Genomic DNA, 21,460 nt, shown 5'->3' with positions numbered 1-21,460 from the left:
AATAGTACTCTACTTACGCATGTTCTATTAAAGCTTTAAAGGAGAACATTAAAGTTAAAAATCTTCGTAAAAAAATTTTGGACATGATTCGACTAAATTTTCTTAATTACACACACGCTAATAAAATTGAAATGCAATATCAAGGCACCGTGGCAAATTCTAACAAAATATATTAAATCATATTTTTGGAAAATATGAAATAGATAATTAAAATTTCTCACATTACTATTAGAAAGATTTCTCACCATAGCAAAAAGATATCTCACCATGGTCATTTGCTACCGTTGAACACTAGAGGCATATGTTCAATTTGGAAACGACATCTAGCAATTTAACTACTTGCCAACAGATGGCACTTAGGGAAGTAAGTTGACATTTAATTAAACTAACTGATAGTTGTCATTCGTGAAATTTACAAGTTTTTGGAATGTAATAAAATTGTGAGACGTTCATAGTGTATAACTAAAAAAAATGCTTGAAATTACTAATTCGGCGCATGAAGATACTCGGGAAACGTTGCCAGCACAACGAAACGTTGCCGAGCAAAGCACGGTCGCCCAGGTAATATTTGTTACAGACCGAAAAAAAAAAATGTATATAAATCAAATAAAAAGAAAGAAGGCCGTCACAGTCTCCTTTTTAATTTTTTAACATGATTATTAAAAATAATGCGTGTATTAGGATAGGTGCAACTTCGAACTTCGAAAGCCAACATCTATGTTTTGGAGACTAACTTCGAAAAACGAGAAAATAATTTTTATATCTCCACAAAAAAAAAATATATGGTTCAATACCCAACCGACTGTTGTACAATGTTATCACTCAGACAAATATATTTTAAATTGCAGAAGGGCCATAGAAAATAAATTTTACCTAAAAATTTAAAACAATTTTGAAATTTTACTATGTGGATCGCGGTCATTCATATCGAGTTGTAATCAATCGACCCCTAGACAATCATTCTTGCTTACACTATTATCATTCTTTGGTGAGATGCGCTCCATATCGGCATTAAAGGACTGCAGCGGACTATTAGTGCCACTATTGTTCGTGCCATTGTTGAAACTTTCACTTAATCTATGACTACGACTTATTAATTTATTATTACTTTTTGTGGTTGTCAATAACTCGTCAACATCGCGCGGTGGTGTGATTTTTTTGTAGGCGACATTGGCGCCTTTGTTGGGGAATTTTTGCCCACACTCGGCACTCCATAGTCGTCGATGCCATTGTGTATAGATGATATGATGCGTTCAGGTGAGAAGTTCATACGTTTCAGCTTGGTGGGCGTAGTCGGACTATCTAAACTGTCGCTACCTCTGCCGCCATTTATTGATTTCGTACGCGTCTCGAGAATAAAGCGACGTGCTTGCTCGCGCAAACGCTGTTGACGTTCCTCCTGTAAATATTTGAAATTATTTCTTAGACGCGTGGCATAATCAATCGAATATCAATGATTAAAATCAAAACAGGCAATAAATGAAATGTCAAAGTACTACTACAATATTCTTGCGGCAACCGCGATGCAATAACGCTATACGCTTTTTATTACTTACGTCCTTCTCGTTGCGTTCAACGCCATTGGAAATGTTTAGCTTTTCAATCATCAACTTGGCCTTTTCACTAATTTTCTTGTGACGTGACAAAATACGCTGCGATTTTATTTTAATGCAAATTGTTTTTTGTTTTTGTTGATATGAGCGGGTCGATGAATGTTAAACCGAAAACGATAAGCCGGAAATGAAAGCCAAAATAAAAGCGTAAGCAAAAGTCAAAAACATGCTCAAATGAACAAAAATCAATTGAAATTAAATATAGAAACTTATTTACAAATAACTAGCGCTAACTTAGCTTATAAAACGAGCGAAATATATACAAATCGTATGAGTAAAAAAATAAGCTAATAATAACTTCTGATAAGAAATTAAGAAATATTTGAAACTCGGTTAGTAATAAATAATTTATGACTTTTTAGTGAATGTGGAAAAAGTAACCCCGCAAAAATTGGGCGAACTTAGCGCAAATAACTTCCTTTATATGTATATGGGCAAATCCCAAAAACTTTTACTTTTTTGGATACTCGGGTTTTACACACGGGCAAAACACTTAAAGCCAGAAAAAAGTGCAAGGACATTAAGTTTAACCTTTTGACTCTCCGATCTGATGATTTCAAAAATCAAAAAAGTTGATAGTAAATTTTAGCAGAACTTCGAAGCGTAAAAAACGTCGATTTTTACACTTTTTCAAGCGATACCTTTGATTTTTTTTTTTTTTTAATTTTTTCGATAAAATTTTGAGGCATCGCTGAAACGCTATGGAATTTAAACTAAATATTGTTTTTGAGACGGAGATATTCCAAAAGTATGAGCAAAATTAATGTGCCCCTCCAATACTCAAAACTATCATCAATCAACGTAGCGATACTTTTTTTTGTCATTTTCAATATTGACAGTTTTTTGCTTATAACTTTTTGAGGCAACTGAGCATTGAAACTTGGATTATGCACGATAGTAGCCTATCAGGGACTAACAATACCTGCGGCTTCAAATTCGATGTGCCCCTTTCAGTTTTGAAGGTAGAGGCAGAAAAGTGGAAGCACTTGGTTGCGTGAATTTTTTTCAGGAGCATGTTTTTTTGTGGGCACAGCTACAAATTTACTTTTATCACTTCATACCCGTTTGTTAAATTTTTCTCTACACCACAGTGCCAATTTTTGTCGAAAATTTCGCATATTTGCCCCATGTACAAACATCAATAACTTTCCTTGCGTGAATATTCCAAGATGAGTCAATTGATGGTATACCACTGTGGTGTAGAGCAAAAATTAACAAACGGGTATGAAATATTTGACGGTTACCCGGTTTCGTATTTTTACCGATATCTGTAAAACCGGGTTTCGGGTATCAACAAAATTTTACCTAAATATACCCCACATAGATATGTACATACTGATAAAATTTCAACACAATCGGTTACGAAGTGTTTAAATAAGTATAAAAAATGTAAGGTGTTCCGGGTTTATATTCTTATCAATATCTCCAAAACCGGATCTCGGGTATTAAAACTGTTTTATCTAAACATACTTCGCTCATATATCTGTACGTTTTTAAAGTTTCAAAAGAATCGGTAGAAAGGTGGTAAAATAAATGTGTTGCAACCTTTGCAGTAAAAAATATTTGGCGGTTATTCGGTTTTGTATTTTTACCGATATCTACAAAACCGGGTCTCGTGTATCAAACAAATTTTACATAGCTAACAGCTGCATATATCTCCATTTTTTGTTAAAATTTCGATATAATCGGTACAGAAGTATTGAAATAAATGTATATTTAACATTGCGACCTCAATTTATATATATGTTGCTGGATCTTTTGACTATATCTTTTTGAGGCATTATGTAAGGCGAGTAACGGCGATGCACTATAGCTCCAATTTACCCCTCAATATTCCTAAAAAAAAAGATATTTCGTGAAACCATGTTTCAAAAAAAATTTTTTTTCTCCAAAAAAACCAAATTTTGGCGGATTTCCCCATATATGTATTCAGGTAACAGTACTCACATTGGCCGCAGTTGGATCCAGCGCTGTAGGTGAATGTGGCGCCACCTGCTGCCGCTCGCCTTGCACCTTGCAATCATCTGTTAAAGCACCAACCACGGTTGCCACTTTGGGTCCATTGGGACCAAATTTGGTCCGCTCCAACCCCGTTTGGTCCGCTGGTCCTGTTTTTCAATTTTGGTCCTTTTTGGGCGAGCCGTCACGATTTTGGTACTTTCATTTAAATTTTGAATTTTTTTACTTTCATAACAATACGCAACACTTATAAAAAATTAAGGTTTAATGTGGTCATATAAATCGTTCCCGAGATGGTCGGGCTACTACCTTAATGTTGCTTTCCGGAGCATCCCGGATCCATATCCGGCGAAGGAATTTTTTGGCGTTTTGTGTAAAGCTACTACACTCCCCTATAGCATGTTTAAAAAGTTTTGATTTAAGTGATAAAACTTACTGCCTTGAATTAAAAAATATTTTTGTTGGCAGTAAAGCTGAAATATTTCTTGAAAGCGATAACTTTACAGATGCACAACGACTAGCGGTAAAAAAAAATATATTTTAGATTTTTATATTGAACTCTTAAAGCAAACGCAAAAACGCTTTGATTTTTCTAGATGTGATATACAAGTTGTATGTACAATTACTCCCGGCAAGGTATTACCAGAAACCGAAACTTCTATAATACCGTTAATAAATAACTTTTCGTACTTGGTAAAGTGCGATCAAGATACCATTGTTACACAATGGAAGCTTTTAAGGCTATTAAGTTGTGATTTTAAGCATGATAAACGCCAGCTAAAACGTCTATAGCTTTTTGGGAAAAAGTAAGTTTTTATAGAAATGGTATGAATGAAAAGTGTTTTATAGAATTGCTTGGTTTTGTATATGATTAACTGAGTCTGCCACATAGTTCGGCGGCCACAGAGCGAACATTTTTGAGTTGTCTCTTATTAAAACCAAATTACGCAATAAATTGGGGTTTATTTCAATCAACCACATAATTTTAGCTAAAGAACTTTGTACGCGAAACCCAGGTCCTCATTACGTTTGGCCGGTGAAAGACTTAGGCTGGTCCTAGAAAAGTTATACAATGAACGATATAAAACTGTTTTTATTATACGTTTTTTTTTTCCGATGTAGCCCAGAATATATTATAAACATCTCGATGGGTGAGTGCACACTTGTGATAAGTGACAAATTTCAAGGTTTTCAGGAAAGCATATTTCGTCTTTTAGAGGCGATTGCCTGTAAAAGTTAACAGATATTTCCACTGGCTTCTGGGCCGCCATTATTAATAAAAAATGCACACTAGGTAAGCATGATGCTGAAGTTTCAGAAAGTGCAGTTAACTCAGTTTTGGTCAAATAGGCACTGAGCACAAGTGTGCGCTCCCCCATCGATATATGCTTTAAGTTTTTAAATATATACACATACATATGTGTGTAAGACTGAAAAATATGCCCATATGTGATAAAATGTATTTAATTATGATCATCAATAATTATCATCAATTTTAATTGAAGCACTTTTTGTTTGTTTGTAACGTCGTGTTGTTTTGTACTTTTTAAGTTATTGATTATTATATTGTTTGTATACCAATAAATGAAATAAAATTTTGGTCCTTTTTTTTCAAATTTGGCCTTTCTTCCGACGAATTTTGGTCCCAAATGAAAAGAGGCCGTGGCAACCGTGGTTGTATATTTGCTTTCCAGCTTGTGCTACAGCATGGTGTCACCTTTTAAGAGTTTCGACGCTGTAACTTCATATTGTAATAAATTTTTGTCTAGAATTAACAAATAAGGTAAATATATAGACGAATTTATTGAAAGAAAGATACGTAATATATGTCGCGACTTCATAATTAGATTACAAATGCAGTGAAAGAATATCTATCTCCAAAATTGGAAAAATGTGACTTCAACATTAAGTTTCTGGTTTGATGTAAAACAGTATGATTCTTAAAGCTTGTCGATTTTGCGCTGCCACTAAGTAATGCCACTAAGTGGTCTTAAACGGCTGAATAAATGGTGTCCTGACTTTGAAATAAACAACAATCTCTTAAAAATAATGAACAAAAACAATATTTATGAGTGTAGCAAAAATAATAATTCATCCTATAAGGCGAAATCATAGATTTTGAAGTCTAAGGGCCCTTCCAACATATCTCCTCCCAACATAAACTTGAATATCGCACACGTGTATTTTAATGGTGATTCGTACACCCGTAGGGCGTTAAAAATTTAATAACAAATTGGAAAAATTCAAATTAATTTTCGTCGGCCAACATGTTGGCAAGTCGTATTTTTGGCGAACCTATGCCGTTTTTAACGATACCTTACCGCCAAATGGTAAAACAAAATTTAAAAAAAAACGTATTTTTGTTATTAAAAAATATAAAATGAACTATAATAACAAGTAAAAGTGTCTAAGTTCGAGTGTAACCGAACATTATATACTCAGCGTGAGTTTCTATTGTAAATTTCGTTTCAGATAAATACTTTTCTACATAACACGCGGCACCGCCCGTTTAAAAAAAATGTCTCCCCATTTCCTCTTACAATAAAACTTGATAAGTGAAATATCGTTGATTCAAAACTATTTTTTGCTAAGTTATAGCTTATTATTCTAGTCTACCGACCATTTCAAACTTGTTTTATATCTAAGTTGCTGTGGTCTTTAACCGATCCCGTCCATTTTTACTATAAATATTTTCTGCTATAAGGAAAATATCTGTACATAATTTCACTACGATATGTTAATTTTTCTTCGAGTTATGGCTCCCGAAACATAGAAAATTGCTTAGTCATAAAAGGGGCGGTGCCACACCCATTTTCAAAAATTTTAGTGTTTTCCAATTCAATGTTATAATTCAATTTGGAAAGTAAAATTCTATTGATACAAAGCTATTTTTCGTTAAGATATTGCGTATTATTTTGGTCTACGACCCTTTTAAAAATCTTTTATAAAAAAGTGGGCGTGGTCTTTAACCGATCTCGTCCATTTTTTCTAGAAGTATTTCCTGCTATAGTGAAAACTTTTGTACCCAATTTTATTACGATCCATTAATTTTTCTTCGAGTTATGGCTCTCGAAACATAGAAAATTGCTTAGTCGTAATACGGGCGATGTCACGCCCATTTTTTTATATTTGAAGCTTTTCCTATTTGCTGTTGTAAATCCACTTGGGGAATGAAATACAATTGATATAAAGCTATTTTTTGCAAACATATAGCTTATTTTATTCGTCCGCGACCCCTTTAAAAATCTTTTATATAAAAGTGGGCGTGGTCCTTAACCGATTTCGTTAATTTTTCTTCAAAGCACTCCTTATGGTAAAGGCAACATCTCTGCCGAACTTTGTTACGATAGGTTTAACGATTTAGGATTTATGATTAATGATATTTGTAAAATTGATTTTATCACAAGTGGGCTGTACCACGCCCATTTTACAAAGTTTTTCCAAATTTTTATCAAGAGTCCCAATATCAGTCTACGCGTCAAAATTCAACATTCTAGGTGTATTATTTACTAAATTATCAGGTTTTTTGTTTTTTTCCAAAATTTTATATATATAAAAAGTGGGCGTGGTTATCATCCGATTTCGTTCATTTTCAACACCAATCTATTCTGGGTCCAGATAAGCTAGTGTACCAAGTTTGATGAATATATATCAATATTTACTCAAGTTATCGTGCTAACGGACGGACGGACGGACGGACGGACATGGCTCAATCAAATTTTTTTCGATACTGATAATTCTGATATATGGAAGTATATATCTCGTTTCCTATATACCTGTACAACCAACCGTTATCCAATCAAAGTTATTATACTCTGTGTGCAGAGCACGCTGGATATAAAAACAGTATTATTTATGTACCTCTCTTGTACCTTATTATACCTTTCATGAACATGAAATGGTATATTAACTGTGGTCCGATATTTGTAACGTTGAGAAATATAGAAGATAGACTCACCATTAAGTATACCGAATTGATCAGGGCGACGAACTGAGTTGATATAGCCATGTCCGTCTTTTCATCCGTCTGTCTGTTTGAACGCAAACTAGTCCCTCAAATTTTGAGATATCTCAATGAAATTTGGCACAAGGATAACCGATCGTTCAGATAAGACGATTTTGGTCATTCCTGCCGCAATTTAGAAAGTATAAACATGAAACTCGGTGATATATATTCTAATATGTCATAGAAGATATCCTGAAAAAATCATTTTGATCGGAGCTATATATAGTTATATCCCACACAACCGAACGATCAGATAGAAAGATTTTTGGTCATTTCTCCGTTAATTTCCAATATCAAAACGTTAAACTTGGTGATATTTATTCTAGTATATCATAGAAGATTTCATGAAAACATCACTTTGATCGGAGCTATATGTATATAGTATATACCTATCCCATACAACCGATCGTTCAGATAGAAAGATTTTTAGCCATTTCTCTCTTAGTTTCCAATATTAAAATGTGAAACTTGGTGATATATATTATAATATATCATAGAAGATTTCCTGTAAAACTCATTTCGATCGGACCTATATATAATATATATCCCATACAACCGACCGTTCAGATAAGGGGGTTTTTTGCCATTTTTTTTTATATTTATCAGATCGCGGGTTCGAATCGAGCTCAAGGCCTAACAATAATTTTTTATCATTATTATTGTTATGATAAATTTTTTCTTAATTGAAAAAATTTTTAAATTAGAATAGAAGAAAGAAAAAATTTTAGACAACTGCCAAAGCTCGTTGTATAGATCCATTTCGGGAACTGCTAAATTCCTTCATCGGCAACGTTTAGGCGCCGCTGCTATAACCATTCAGCCATCACAGCGGTTTTTTGTTTGTCTTCATTAATCCTACTTCTATTCTGTTTCGTGCCAATTGATATTCACAACACTGCGACATCTGTTGCAGAATGGCTGTGAAAATTGGACTTGTTTGTTGGCAATGCCGCCATAGTGTCATAATTTATTGACACTTTTTTTCCCCGTGCTCTGGGATGTATTAACAATTTTTGTCGTTATATCGACCTACTGATTTTAAGATCGCGGGTTCGAATCGAGCTCAAGGCCTAACAATAATTTTTTATCATTATTATTGTTATGATAAATTTTTTCTTAATTGAAAAAATTTTTAAATTAGAATAGAAGAAAGAAAAAATTTTTTCTGAATATCAATTGGCACGAAACAGAATAGAAGTAGGATTAATGAAGACAAACAAAAAACCGCTGTGATGGCTGAATGATTATAGCAGCGGCGCCTAAACGTTGCCGATGAAGGAATTTAGCAGTTCCCGAAATGGATCTATACAACGAGCTTTGGCAGTTGTCTAAAATTTTTTCTTTCTTCTATTCTAATTTAAAAATTTTTTCAATTAAGAAAAAATTTATCATAACAATAATAATGATAAAAAATTATTGTTAGGCCTTGAGCTCGATTCGAACCCGCGATCTTAAAATCAGTAGGCCGATATAACAACAAAAATTGTTTTATATTTATCTTAAAATCGTTTAGGTATGTACACCTGTTCACTATATATTTCTTATCTTATATATCCGATTATTTGGAGATTACGAACGGGATAAGATTGTTGTTCAGCCCCATTCATGAAAGGTTTGAAGTCTTCGGCACAGCCGGAGCAGTCCCGTCCTTACTTGTTTTTTTTTTTTTTTATTTTTTATTTTACTGTACCTTTTTTATACTCAGCCGAGCAGAGCTCACATAGTATATTAATTTTGTTCACATAACGGTACCCCGTAACGGCATAAACTAATCGAGATATATATAAACTTCTATATATCAAAATGGTCTGGGCGAAAAGGAAATTAATTTAGCCATGTCCGTCCGTCCATCTGTCTGTCCGTGAATACGATAACTTGAGTAAACTTTATGGTATCTTGATGAAATTTGGTATGTGAGTTCTTGGGCACTCATCCCAGATCGCTATTTAAAATGAACGAAATCGGACCATAACCACGCCCACTTTTTCGATATCAAAATTTTCAAAAACCGAAAAAATACGATAATTCATTACCAAAGATGGATAGAGCGATGAAACTTGGTAGGTTTGTTGACCTTCAGACGCAAAATGGAAGATCAGTAAAATTTTGGACAGTGGCACCACCCACTTTTAAAAGAAGGTACCTTAATTTGGCGAGCTGTAATTTAGCAGTCGTTGAAGATATCGTTATGAAATTTTAAAGAAACGTTAATCCTATTACTATATATGTTCAAGATTAAAATTAGCAAAGTCGGAAGGCGGACATGCCCACTTAACAATATTTTTGTAAGTCAAATTTTTACAAAAAATTTAATATCTTTACAGCATATATATAAATTGTGTCAACATTCAACTTCAGTAATGATATGGGGCAACAAAATACAAAAATAGAAGAAAATTTCAAAATGGGCGTGGCCAATCATAGTTAATATACTCTGTGAGCTCTGCTCAACTGAGTATAGAAAAGGGATAAAACATGGTGATTGGACTGGTTTTTTGACGCAAAATATACCTAAATTTAGAAAAAACTTTGCGTGTGACACCTACCATATTAAGTAGTAGAAAATGAAAAACTTCTGCAGGGCGAAATCAAAAGCCCTTGGAATTATGGCAGGAATACTATTCGTGGTATTTCAGTTAAAAATAAATTAGCGGTACCTGACAAATATTGTTCTGGGTCACCCTGGTCCACATTTTGTTCGATATATCGAAAACGCCTTCACATATATAACTAAGGGCCACTCCCTTTTAAACCCCTCATTAATGACTTTAATTTGATACCCATATCGTACAACACATATTCTAGTCACCCCTAGTTCACCTTTGTGGCGATATCTCGAAAAGGCGTCCACATATAGCACCTTTCATTTGATACCCATATCGTACAAACACATTCTAGAGTCACCCCTGGCCCACCTTTATGGCGATATCCCGAAATCGCGTTCACCTATAGAACTATTGCACACTCCCTTTTAAAATACTCTTTAATACCTTCCATTTGATATCCATGTCATACAAACACGTTCCAGGGTCATCCTAGGTTCATTTTCCTACATGGTGATTTTCTCTTAGTTCATCTCCAAAGCTCTCAGTTGTATGTAATATTCGGTTACACCCGAACTTAGCCTTCCTTACTTGTTGTAATTGTATTAGTCCAAGTGTAATAGGCGGGTAATTCGGAGTAAAGCAAAGTCTTTGAAAAATCGTCAACTGAACAAAGGGCAAAAATGCTGTTAAAGTGGTTTGTAGTGGTTCCTGCAGTACCATAAACCCTTTGTCCATTTTCTAAGTGAACAAATAGATGTACAACCGTTGGGAATCGTTCATAAATCAAAAATCTCAGTAACTCCAAATACTTTCTGATGTGGTTAAATATCTGCCATTCAAAAAATTTTGAGCTTCATCCTTATTATCTTGAACGGAAAATGTCGCTGTGTCGCTACATTTGTTGACATACTTACAAATATATTTTGTTGCTTGCAGTGAATGACAGTACTCTACATTTATGTGAGCGTAGAAACATCTGGAAAGAACGGGGCAATATGGAACGATCCATCGGTTGTCAACTTTGTCCCATTAGAAAGTACATGGGTATAGCCACCATCCGATGAAGATCTTCGTCTATATTTTGGATATCTATCTTCCGCGGTCTGCGTATGCTCTTGGAGCTCACGTGGGTATCGTTTTGAGCATCGTCCATTCAACATGCAGGGCGATGATAAATTATAAACCCCACATGGGCCGTGGTTCATATTTTTAAATAATTATATCATACAACATGTGATCTTCGTCTTAATTTGTAATTTCCGCTGATATAATGCGATCCATGTCATCGGGAAGAATTTTATCTATTAGCCAAAGTAAAATATGCGCGTGAGGTTAACCTCGCTTTTGCCATGCAACAGTAAACATAAGGCATCTAACTTTTCAAAAAATATCTTGCTTTGTAATTAAACTCATGAGTTGGTGTAGTTTGATATGGAATACTCTTGACACAATGTCATGGCGCTCACTTGGTGATTCGTTTTTGATTTCACTCCACTCTGGATTGCATGTGAATGTTATAAATAAGTCAGGCCTTCCATAATGACGGACATGTAAGAGGGCGTCTTGTGTACGTTCATGCAATAATCTAGACGATCCAGTAAATGAAGGATATTTCAGGATTGCAATCCTCGTTAACACCGGCCCTTAGATGTATATAACTAATAGTAATGTCTTTTGGTGTGCTCTTATAAAATTCAACCTTTTGGTCATGAGTTTAGCAGCCTTCTCCACACAGTATCGGTTAAACATATATCCATATCTATGAAGCGCATTAAAGCTATTTTCTCAAATCATAATTTCATATGCATAAAATTGCATACATGAAACTGTTTTTTGTGGGTTAGGTGCCCCACTGCTTGGAGAAATTTGATACAATTTTCCATGTATTGAAAGTAATAGTAATAAGAGTAACGTGCCTGGCAAATTTCATCATGATATCTTCAACGATTGCCAAATTACGGCTTGCAAAACTTTCAAATTACCTTCTTTCAAAAGTGGGCAGTGCCACGCCCATTGTCCAAAATTTTACTAATTTTCTATTCTACGTGATAAGGTCAACCCACCTACAAAGTTTCATCGGTTTATCAGTCTTTGGTAATGAATTTTCACCCTTTTTCCGTTTTTCGAGATTTTTTATATCGAAAAAGTGGGCGTGGTTTTGGTCCAATTTCGTTCATTTTAAATAGCGATCTGAGATGAGCGCGCCCAGGAACCCACATACCAAATTTCATCAAGATACCTCAAAATGTACTCAAGTTATCATTTTTACGGACGGACGGACAGACGGACGGACATGGCTAAATGAATTTCTTTTTTCGCCTAGATCATTTTGATATATAGAAGTCTATATCTATCTCGATTAGTTTATGCCGTTACGGATTACCGTTATGCGAACAAAGTTAATATACTCTATGAGCTCTGCTCAGCTGAGTATAAAAACTATTGCATTTACCAAGAGCGAAATGACGCATTCTCTTTTGCTGTGAGTATACATATGTATCTCTTCACAAAACAAAATTGTTTTTGTTGGCCCGCTGTAGCTTGGGTTTGGCCATCGAAAATTCTTATGCTTGCATTATTTGGGGGCTTCCATCAACTTTATCCTAAAAACAAGCAAGGAGGGCTAAGTTCGGGTGTAACCGAACATTACATACTCAGCTGAGAGCTTTGGAGACAAAATAAGGGAAAATCACCATGTAGGAAAATGTACCTACGGTAACCCTGGAATGTGTTTATATGAAATGGGTATCAAATGGAAGGCATTAAAGAGTATTTTAAAAGGGAGTGGGCCATAGTTCAATATGTGGACGCCATTTCGGGATATCGCCATAAAGGTGGACCAGGGGTGACTCTAGAATGTGCTTGTACGATATGGGAATCAAATAAAAGGCGTTAATGAGTAATTTAAAAGGTAGTGGGCCTTAGTTCTATAGGTCGACGCCTTTTCGAGATGTCGCTATAAAGGTGGACCAGGGGTGACTCTAGAACGTGTTTGTACGATATGGGTATCAAATTAAAGGTATTAATGAGGGTTTTAAAAGGGCGTGGGCTTTAGTTCTATAGGTGGACGTCTTTTCGAGATATCGTTATAAAGGTGGACCAGAGGTGACTCTAGAATGTGTTTGTACGATATGGGTATCAAATTAAAGGTATTAATGAGGGTTTTAAAAGGGAGTGGCCCTTAGTTGTATATGTGAAGGCGTTTTCGAGATATCGACCAAAATGTGGACCAGGGTGACCCAGAACATCATCTGTCGGGTACCGCTAATTTATTTATATATGTAATACCACGAACAGTATTCCTGCCAAGATTACAAGGGCTTTTGATTTCGCCCTGCAGAACTTTTTCATTTTATTCTACTTAATATGGAAGGTGTCACACCCATTTTACAAAGTTTTTTCTAAAGTTATATTTTGTGTCAATAAACCAATCCAATTACAAAGTTTCATCCCATTTTTCATATTTGTTATAGAATTATGGGTTTTTTTTAATTTTTCGATATCGAAAAAATGGGCGTGGTCATAGTCGGATTTCCGCCATTTTATATACCAAGATAAGTTGAGTTCAGGTAAATACGTGAACTAAGTTTAGTAAAGATATATCGATTTTTGGTCAAGTTATCGTGTTAAGGGCCGAGCGGAAGGACAGAAGGTCGACTGTGTATAAAAACTGGGCGTGGCTTAAACCGATTTCGTCCATTTTCACAGAAAACAGTTATGGTAATAGAATATATGCCCCTACCAAATTTCACAAGGACTGGTTAATTTTTTTAGACTAATGGCATTAAAAGTATTCTAGACAAATTAAATGAAAAAGGGCGGAGCCACGCCCATTTTGAAATTTTCTTTTATTTTTGTATTTTGTTGCACTATATCATTACTGGAGTTGAATGTTGACATAATTTACTTATATACTGTAATGATATTCAATTTTTTGTTATAATTTGACTTAAAAATTTTTTTTTCTAAAAAGTGGGCGTGTTCGACAGCCGATTTTGCTAATTATACTCAGCTGAGCAGAGCTCACAGAGTATATTAACTTTGTTCGCATAACGGTAATCCGTAACGGCATAAACTAATCGAGATAGATATAGACTTCTATATATCAAAATGATCTGGGAGAAAAAAGAAATTCATTTAGCCATGTCTGTCCGTCCGTCCGTCCGTCCGTCCGTAAACACGATAACTTGAGTAAATTTTGAGGTATCTTGATAAAATTTGGTATGTAGGTTCCTGGGCGCTCGTCTCAGATCGCTATTTAAAATGAACGAAATCGGACCATAACCACGCCCACTTTTTCGATATCGAAAATTTCTAAAAACCGAAAAAGTGAGATAATTCATTACCAAACACGGCTAAAGCGATGAAACTTGGTAGGTTGGTTGACCTTATGACGTAGAATAGAAAATTTACCGTTATGCGAACAAAGTTAATATACTCTGTGAGCTCTGCTCAACTGAGTATAATAAAGGTCTTTGGTTTGTGAAAATTGAGAAAATAAAAACCGCGGGGTGTTTATTTGCGACAATACTTTCTTTTAAAAAAAATCATATAAATCGGATCGGTACTTCTTGAGATTAGCCGTTGCAAACATTGCCCATATAAGTGTTTTTATATACATAATTAGTATAGAAGGGGACCATCAAAATTCTTTAAACATTTAAAATAATTATTTTTTTTTTTTTTTTTTAATATACACAAGTTTTAGTGTACATATAATTTTGTATGTTTTGTGACAAATACAAAACTTTGAACAGCCCTGTAAATAAGCAATATGATTAAAGCTGAGTAAATAATTTTTGTATTCTTTTAATTTCACTCAAATAAGTATAGTACTTATTAAGTAAATGTTTTAGTAAAATGTATAAAAGAATTTCAAAACAATTAAAATCTAACACGTATGTTTTTTCAGTTAGCAAGGCCACATACAATGTAATATAGCCAGCAATATTTATACCTTTCACGAAAATTAAATGGTGTACTTATTAAGTTTGGTCCGATTATCGTAGGTAGAAAGTCCTTGAGCAGCAAAGTCTGTGCAGCAAAGTGCGCGCAGTTACACAAGGAAAGTTTGCCGTCGAAAAGCTGCTCACGTAACAGACAGCTGATGATTACTCCACTCGGCTCTCACACCTACCGATCCTGCCGATGTCACGCTGTCTCCAAAAAGAAGAACGCTGTCTATAGGGCAACGGTGCGCACGGGCGCGGCATACCGCATTGGAGCGTCATCGTGAGGCGAAGAAGCAACAAACGTGAGGCCGGACGGTGTGAGTGCGAGGAGCTTCAGATGCTGGCTGAAAGGTATAATGCCCAAAAGTTCCACCAAAAAAATCGGCGAATGACGGAAGGTTTCAAGACTGGACAGATTTCAGCAGGAAAGATAATGGCGACATGGCAGCTGACGTACAGAGTGTGCTTAAGTTGTGGAGAGAACACTTCTCCTCGTTGCTAGCCAACGAGGAAGAAGACGAACCCGATACCCCAATTGCCGATAATTGAAAACACGTTCCGGCATCTTACTACGACGAAGTGAGAATGACAATATCCTAGCTAAAAAGTCACAAGGCACCAGGCAATGACCGAATACCCGCCGTTCTGTTCAAACACGAAAAGTTGTTAAATATATTGGAACTTAAGCGTACTCTACCCAATCCACAAGAAAGGTGATCCCGCAAACCGCGCCAATCACCGCGGAATAAAATTTAAAATTATAAATAAATGTAAGGCCCAATAATTTCCGAAGAGAGTTTAGGCCGAGATTCCCTTTCAATTTGCGTCGTGCTCCTTTTAATTTTCCCAGCAAATACACCCGGAGTGCTTTTGAAAACATTGCCGAGGGGCGACCCCGCTTAGAAAAATTTTCTTCTAATTGAAAAAAAATAGTTTCTAAAATTTGATGTTGCTTTGCCTGGGGAGTGAACCCAGGATCTTCGGTGTGTTAGGCGGAGCACGCTATTATCACACCACGGCGGCCGAGTATATGGTTATATGTAGCGTACTGTGCGAAAGACTGAAGCCGATAGTCAACAAACTGATTGGACCCTATCAGTGCGAATACAGACCTGGTAAATTTACTATGGACCAGATCTTCACGATGCGCCAGATCCAGAAGAAGACTCACGATTAACGAATCGATACTCACCATATTTTCGTCGACTACAAAGCAGCCTTTGACAGGGCGAAAAGAAGCTGCTTGTATGCTGCTAGGTCAATTAGACAACACCTTCGCCGAATGTCCGGTGCTTTAGTTATATTTTTTTGTTTTGCGATTTACTCAGTGCGACGTTTATGAGAATGTATGTGTGTTTTGTTATAGAGCTTGAAGTAGTTGGTTTTCTGAATATTACTACTTCAACTGCCCACTGCGAACCATCCCCGTTCATGATTTGTGAAATTACTTGTATGCCTTCGACAGCATGAAACGGATCTTGAGCAACAACATTCCCTCAGTCAGAATTGGGAAGAACGTGGTTCCAAACAGGGGGATCTCCTATCGTGCGGTTTCATCAATATTATCAGCCGCAGAACTTGACAATATTCCATAAAGGCGTACAATAATTGGCGTATGCTTATGACATTGACATTATCGCCTTACACACCCGTGCCGTAAGTTCAGCTTACTTCAAACAGGAAAAAGACGCAGAAAATATGGGTTTGATGGTGAATGAAGTCAAAGAGAAGTACTTGCTGTCATCAAGCGAATAACCGGCCTTACGCAATTGAAAAGTAAAGTCCTCTCCCGGCAAACGAAAAGCATGCTCTACAAGTCACCAATAGTACCCGCGCTGTTATATGGTGCAGAAGCATGGGCCATGGCTAACTTCAGATAAGGCTGCTTTTGTAGTGCTCGAGAGAAAAGTTCTTCGAGAACAACAAAGAGTACCGAAGAATATTTAATGAGCGCGGTTTACGCAGATGTCATCATAGGCCAGCGAATTAAAACGCAGGGGCTACGCCTAGGGCATATTATGCATATGAAAGATGATGCTCCAGCTAAAAAAGTATTTTTATCGGAGCTCGTCTATGGAAGCGGAGGATCATGGCGGCCACCGCTCCGTTGGAAGGACCAGGTGAAAAACGATTTTAGTTTCCTTCATGTGACCAATTGGCGCTAGTTAATCCAACAAAGAAATGACGGGCATGCCTTGTTGGGCAGCCATTACTGTTTAAACGGTTGAGCGCCAATTAAGTAAGTAAGTTCTAACAATTTTGTATAACAAATATAAAATAAGACAATGACCTACGAAATATAATAATTTTTGACTTTTAACAATTTTTGAATTTTTGGTCACGGGTGGGTCAAAGCTAACACTTTTCCATACACCAAAAAATAACAATAAGACTAGAAATTTGAGCCTAAATTATATACCATTTATCATTTTAAACAATTACTTATGAACTGTTATGATACGTTTTATCATTCAGATGTTATAGCTCATTAGGTACACCAAGCTACTAAAATCCATGCCATGTCGGTTCGAAACCTGATCACGGTTCATGCGATTTTTTTTTGTGCAAGTGTAGACTTCTCTGGTTTGAAATGAAACTCAATTCTGCGTGCCTATTTTCACAAAAACAGTTATAATCTAAATTTTAAACCAAATTTGCTTTATTCATATATGTAGTATACAAAAGTTTAAAGATTTAAGCTCAAACTTTTAACCGTGTTTTTAAATAAAAATAAAAAAAAAAATAAATGTAAGGCGCGATAACCTCCGAAGAGATCTAAGGCCGAGCTTCTCTTCCAATTTGCGTCGTGCTCCTCTTGATTTTTCCCTACAAATTGGCCGGACGGGACCTACATGTTTTATGCCGACTCCGAACGGCATCTGCAAGGCAGATGAGTTTTCACTGAGAGCTTTTCATGGCAGAAATACAATCGGAGCGCTTGCCAGACACTGCCGAGGGGCGACCCCGCTTAGAAAAATTTTCTTCTAATTGAAAAATCTTATTTCTAAAATTTTGATGTTGCTTTGCCCGGGAGTTGAACCCAGGGCATACGGTGTGATAGGCGGAGCACGCTACCATCACACCACGGTGGCCGCTCAGCTTCATTAAATACAAATGATTTGAGGTAGTTATATTTTTTTTTATTAATCACAAGAGTGGTATTTCACAATTCGTATGACAGTTTTGTTAAAACAAATTTTTTCAACCTAATTTAAGTAGTTAAAACATCATTTTATTTTATATTTAAAGGTATTGTAAAACATTTTATGGTTAAATTTAATATATTTAATTTGATTTGAGATTTTTACAATAATTTTTATCCAGGCTATCCCCAGTTTTATAAGTTAATTTTTTTTTCGCACCAAGGTGCACTTTCTCATGGACCTCACTTCAGTTTTATATCAAACAACACCCGGATTTTGGTTATTTTCATCCATAATTTCGGCAAAAAATTTTAAGACGTTCTCATCACCTGCATTTACAAATAATTGCGGAGTTTTCATGCACCAATCAGTCGGATGTGGTAATATTCCCACCGCACAAAGTGCTCCACCTACAACGCCCGGTGCTCCAGAATCGGAAGTAATGATAACACCTTTATAAGCTTCCACACAAACCATATGTTTTGGCAAGGAAGCTTCTTCCAAGTACCTACATTTTGTTCTTTCTGTTATATATGCGAAACCACTTTTGAATCTACCATCAAGTACACTAATATCTATTGGTGTGCCAGCTGAAAGTTCTTTTTTGCAAAGTGGTATTGCATCTACCCAGTCATTCCTAACAAAGGATGAAACCAATTTAATTGCGGCAATATTCAAATCTTCACGATCAATTTTACAACGCGCATTGATACTTTGTGCTCTATGCTCTGTGAAAGCTTTAACGACGATGTCATTTTGTTCACACTCTTTCAAGCAATCCGCAGATGTGATCACTAAATCCATAGCGATTAATGATCCAACACACTGATACCTTTCTTTGATGAATATTGCCACTAAATGACTGTTCGATGCTGATGTCGAATAGAAAAAAACACAGCAAAGTATGATAAACAGCGCCGAAGTTCATTGTAGTTTTTTGTTGACTATTTTCATCGCCTGTTAAGTATAAATTAAAGCAGGAAAAGTTTTGTTGGCGCTATTTATATACAATATTAGCAAGTACCCGTCTTACTTCGCTACGCCGCAAAAAGTAAATCTATTGAGTTTTTGCTATTTGGGTATAGTTTAAAAGAAGATATACACATACATAAATACATGTGTCATGTATTTTTTCTGCTACGCTGATAGTAGTGTAATACCCTCCCTGCAAAAAATGCGATTAGTCTAGGAGAAATCCGGGATGAACGCAAAGGAGTATGCGACCAATGCCAGTTTTGATCTCTTTGTATGAGTTGAACTGTTCCCTTTTGTTTGAGCATGTCCTATGAAGAGACTAATTGTACCCATTGATACCCGAAAGGGCTCGATAGGACCAATCCCCTTTTCTTCCCATATGGGAACATAAGAAGACTAGTCCCTTTACGGTTCTATAAGAACTCAAATAGGGCCAGATGCATTTTTCATGACAGAAACACAATCGAAGGGTTTGCCAAGCCACAAAATCTATTTGAGCGGGTGAAACAGCTTTTCTAAATGGAATAAGAAATATTTTCGAAAAATTTAACCCTAACTCCGGCGTAGTCGTTAAGTCCTAGTAATTTAGGTTCGGTATAGGGCGCCGCATTTTTCTTAAATAATTCGATTCAATCACTTGTAATCTTTTTATACTCAGTTGAGGAGAGCTCACAGAGTATATTAAGTTTGATTGGATAACGGTTGGTTGTACATATATAAAGGAATCGAGATAGATATAGACTTCCATATATCAAAATAATCAGGATCGAAAAAAAATTTGATTGAGCCATGTCCGTCCGTCCGTCCGTCCGTCCGTTAACACGATAACTTGAGTAAATTTTGAGGTGTCATGATGAAATTTGGTATGTAGGTTCCTGAGCACTCATCTCAGATCGCTATTTAAAATGAACGATATCGGACTATAACCACGCCCACTTTTTCGATATCGAAAATTTCGAAAAACCGAAAAAGTGCGATAATTCATTACAAAAGACCGATAAAGCGACGAAACTTGGTAGATGTGTTGAACTTATGACGCAAAATATAAAATTAGTAAAATTTTGGACAATGGGCGTGGCACCGCCCACTTTTTAAAGAAGGTAATTTAAAACTTTTGCAAGCTGTAATTTGGCAGTCGTTGAAGATATCATGATGAAATTTGGCAAGAACGTTACTCTTATTACTGCATGTACGCTTAATAAAAATTAGCAAAATCGGAGAAGGACCACGCCCACTTTTAAAAAAAAAAATTTTTTAAGGTAAAATTTTAACAAAAAATTTAATATCTTTACAGTATATAAGTAAATTATGTCAAGATTCAACTCCAGTAATGATATGGTGCAACAAAATACAAAAATAAAAGAAAATTTAAAAAGGGGCGTGGCTCCGCCCTTTTTCATTTAATTTGTCTAGGATACTTTTAATGCCATAAATCGAACAAAAATTAACCAATCCTTTTGAAATTTAGTAGGGGCATAGATTTTATGGCGCTAACTGTTTTCTGTGAAAATGGGCGAAATCGGTTGATGCCACGCCCAGTTTTTATACACAGTCGTCCGTCTGTCCTTCCGCATGGCCGTTAACATGATAACTTGAGCAAAAATCGATATATCTTTACTAAACTCAGTTCACGTACTTATCTGAACCCACTTTACCTTGGTATGAAAAATGAACGAAATCCGACTATGACCACGCCCACTTTTTCGATATCGAAAATTGCGAAAAATGAAAAAAATGCCATAATTCTATACCAAATACGAAAAAAGGGATGAAACATGGTAAGGTAATTGGATTGTTTTATTGACGCGAAATAAAACTTTAGAAAAAACTTTATAAAATGGTTGTGACACCTACCATATTAAGTAGAAGAAAATGAAAAAGTTCTGCAGGGCGAAATAAAACACCCTTAAAATCTTGCCAGGTATTACATATATAAATAAATTAGCGGTATCCAACCGATAATGTTCTGGTTCACCCTAGTCCACATTTTGGTCGATATCTGGAAAACGCCTTCACATATACAACTACCACCACTCCCTTTTAAAACTCTCATTAATACCTTTAATTTGATACCCAAATCGTACAAACTCATTCTAGAGTCACCCCTGGTCCACCTTTATGGCGATATCTCGAAAAGGCGTCCACCTATAGAACTAAGCCCCACACCCTTTTAAAATACTCATTAACACCATTCTTTTGATACCCATATTGTACAAACAAATTCTAGGGTCACCCCTGCTCCACCTTTATGGCGATATCTCGAAAC

At 35.8% G+C, this 21,460-nt stretch overlaps 2 protein-coding genes across 16 annotated transcripts in view; both read right to left on the bottom strand.

Moving 5' to 3' along the window:
* The window catches only part of LOC137243327 (EH domain-binding protein 1-like), a 143,475-nt gene that overhangs the window by 7,432 nt on the left and 114,583 nt on the right, over window positions 1–21,460 (bottom strand). The window lies entirely within an intron of this gene.
* On the bottom strand, window positions 918–1,764 carry LOC137246244 (uncharacterized). Its single transcript, XM_067777344.1, has 2 exons — window positions 1,557–1,764; window positions 918–1,399 (listed from the first exon to the last, which is right to left on the bottom strand). The coding sequence occupies exons 1-2, from the start codon at window positions 1,605–1,607 to the stop codon at window positions 1,121–1,123; spliced, it is 330 nt and encodes a 109-aa protein (XP_067633445.1). The 5' UTR covers window positions 1,608–1,764; the 3' UTR covers window positions 918–1,120.

The sequence above is a fragment of the Eurosta solidaginis genome, chromosome 3 (assembly GCF_040869045.1).
Source record: "Eurosta solidaginis isolate ZX-2024a chromosome 3, ASM4086904v1, whole genome shotgun sequence".
Classification (NCBI taxonomy): Eukaryota; Metazoa; Arthropoda; class Insecta; order Diptera; family Tephritidae; genus Eurosta; species Eurosta solidaginis.
This window is presented reverse-complemented; position numbering and strand designations above follow the sequence as displayed.

Coding starts and splice junctions, on each gene's coding strand:
- LOC137246244 (XM_067777344.1), bottom strand. CDS start 1,607: ATGATTGAAAAGCTAAACATTTCCAATGGCGTTGAACGCAACGAGAAG. Junction 1,400..1,556: donor TTGAACGCAACGAGAAGGAC/GTAAGTAATAAA, acceptor AAATATTTACAG/GAGGAACGTCAACAGCGTTT.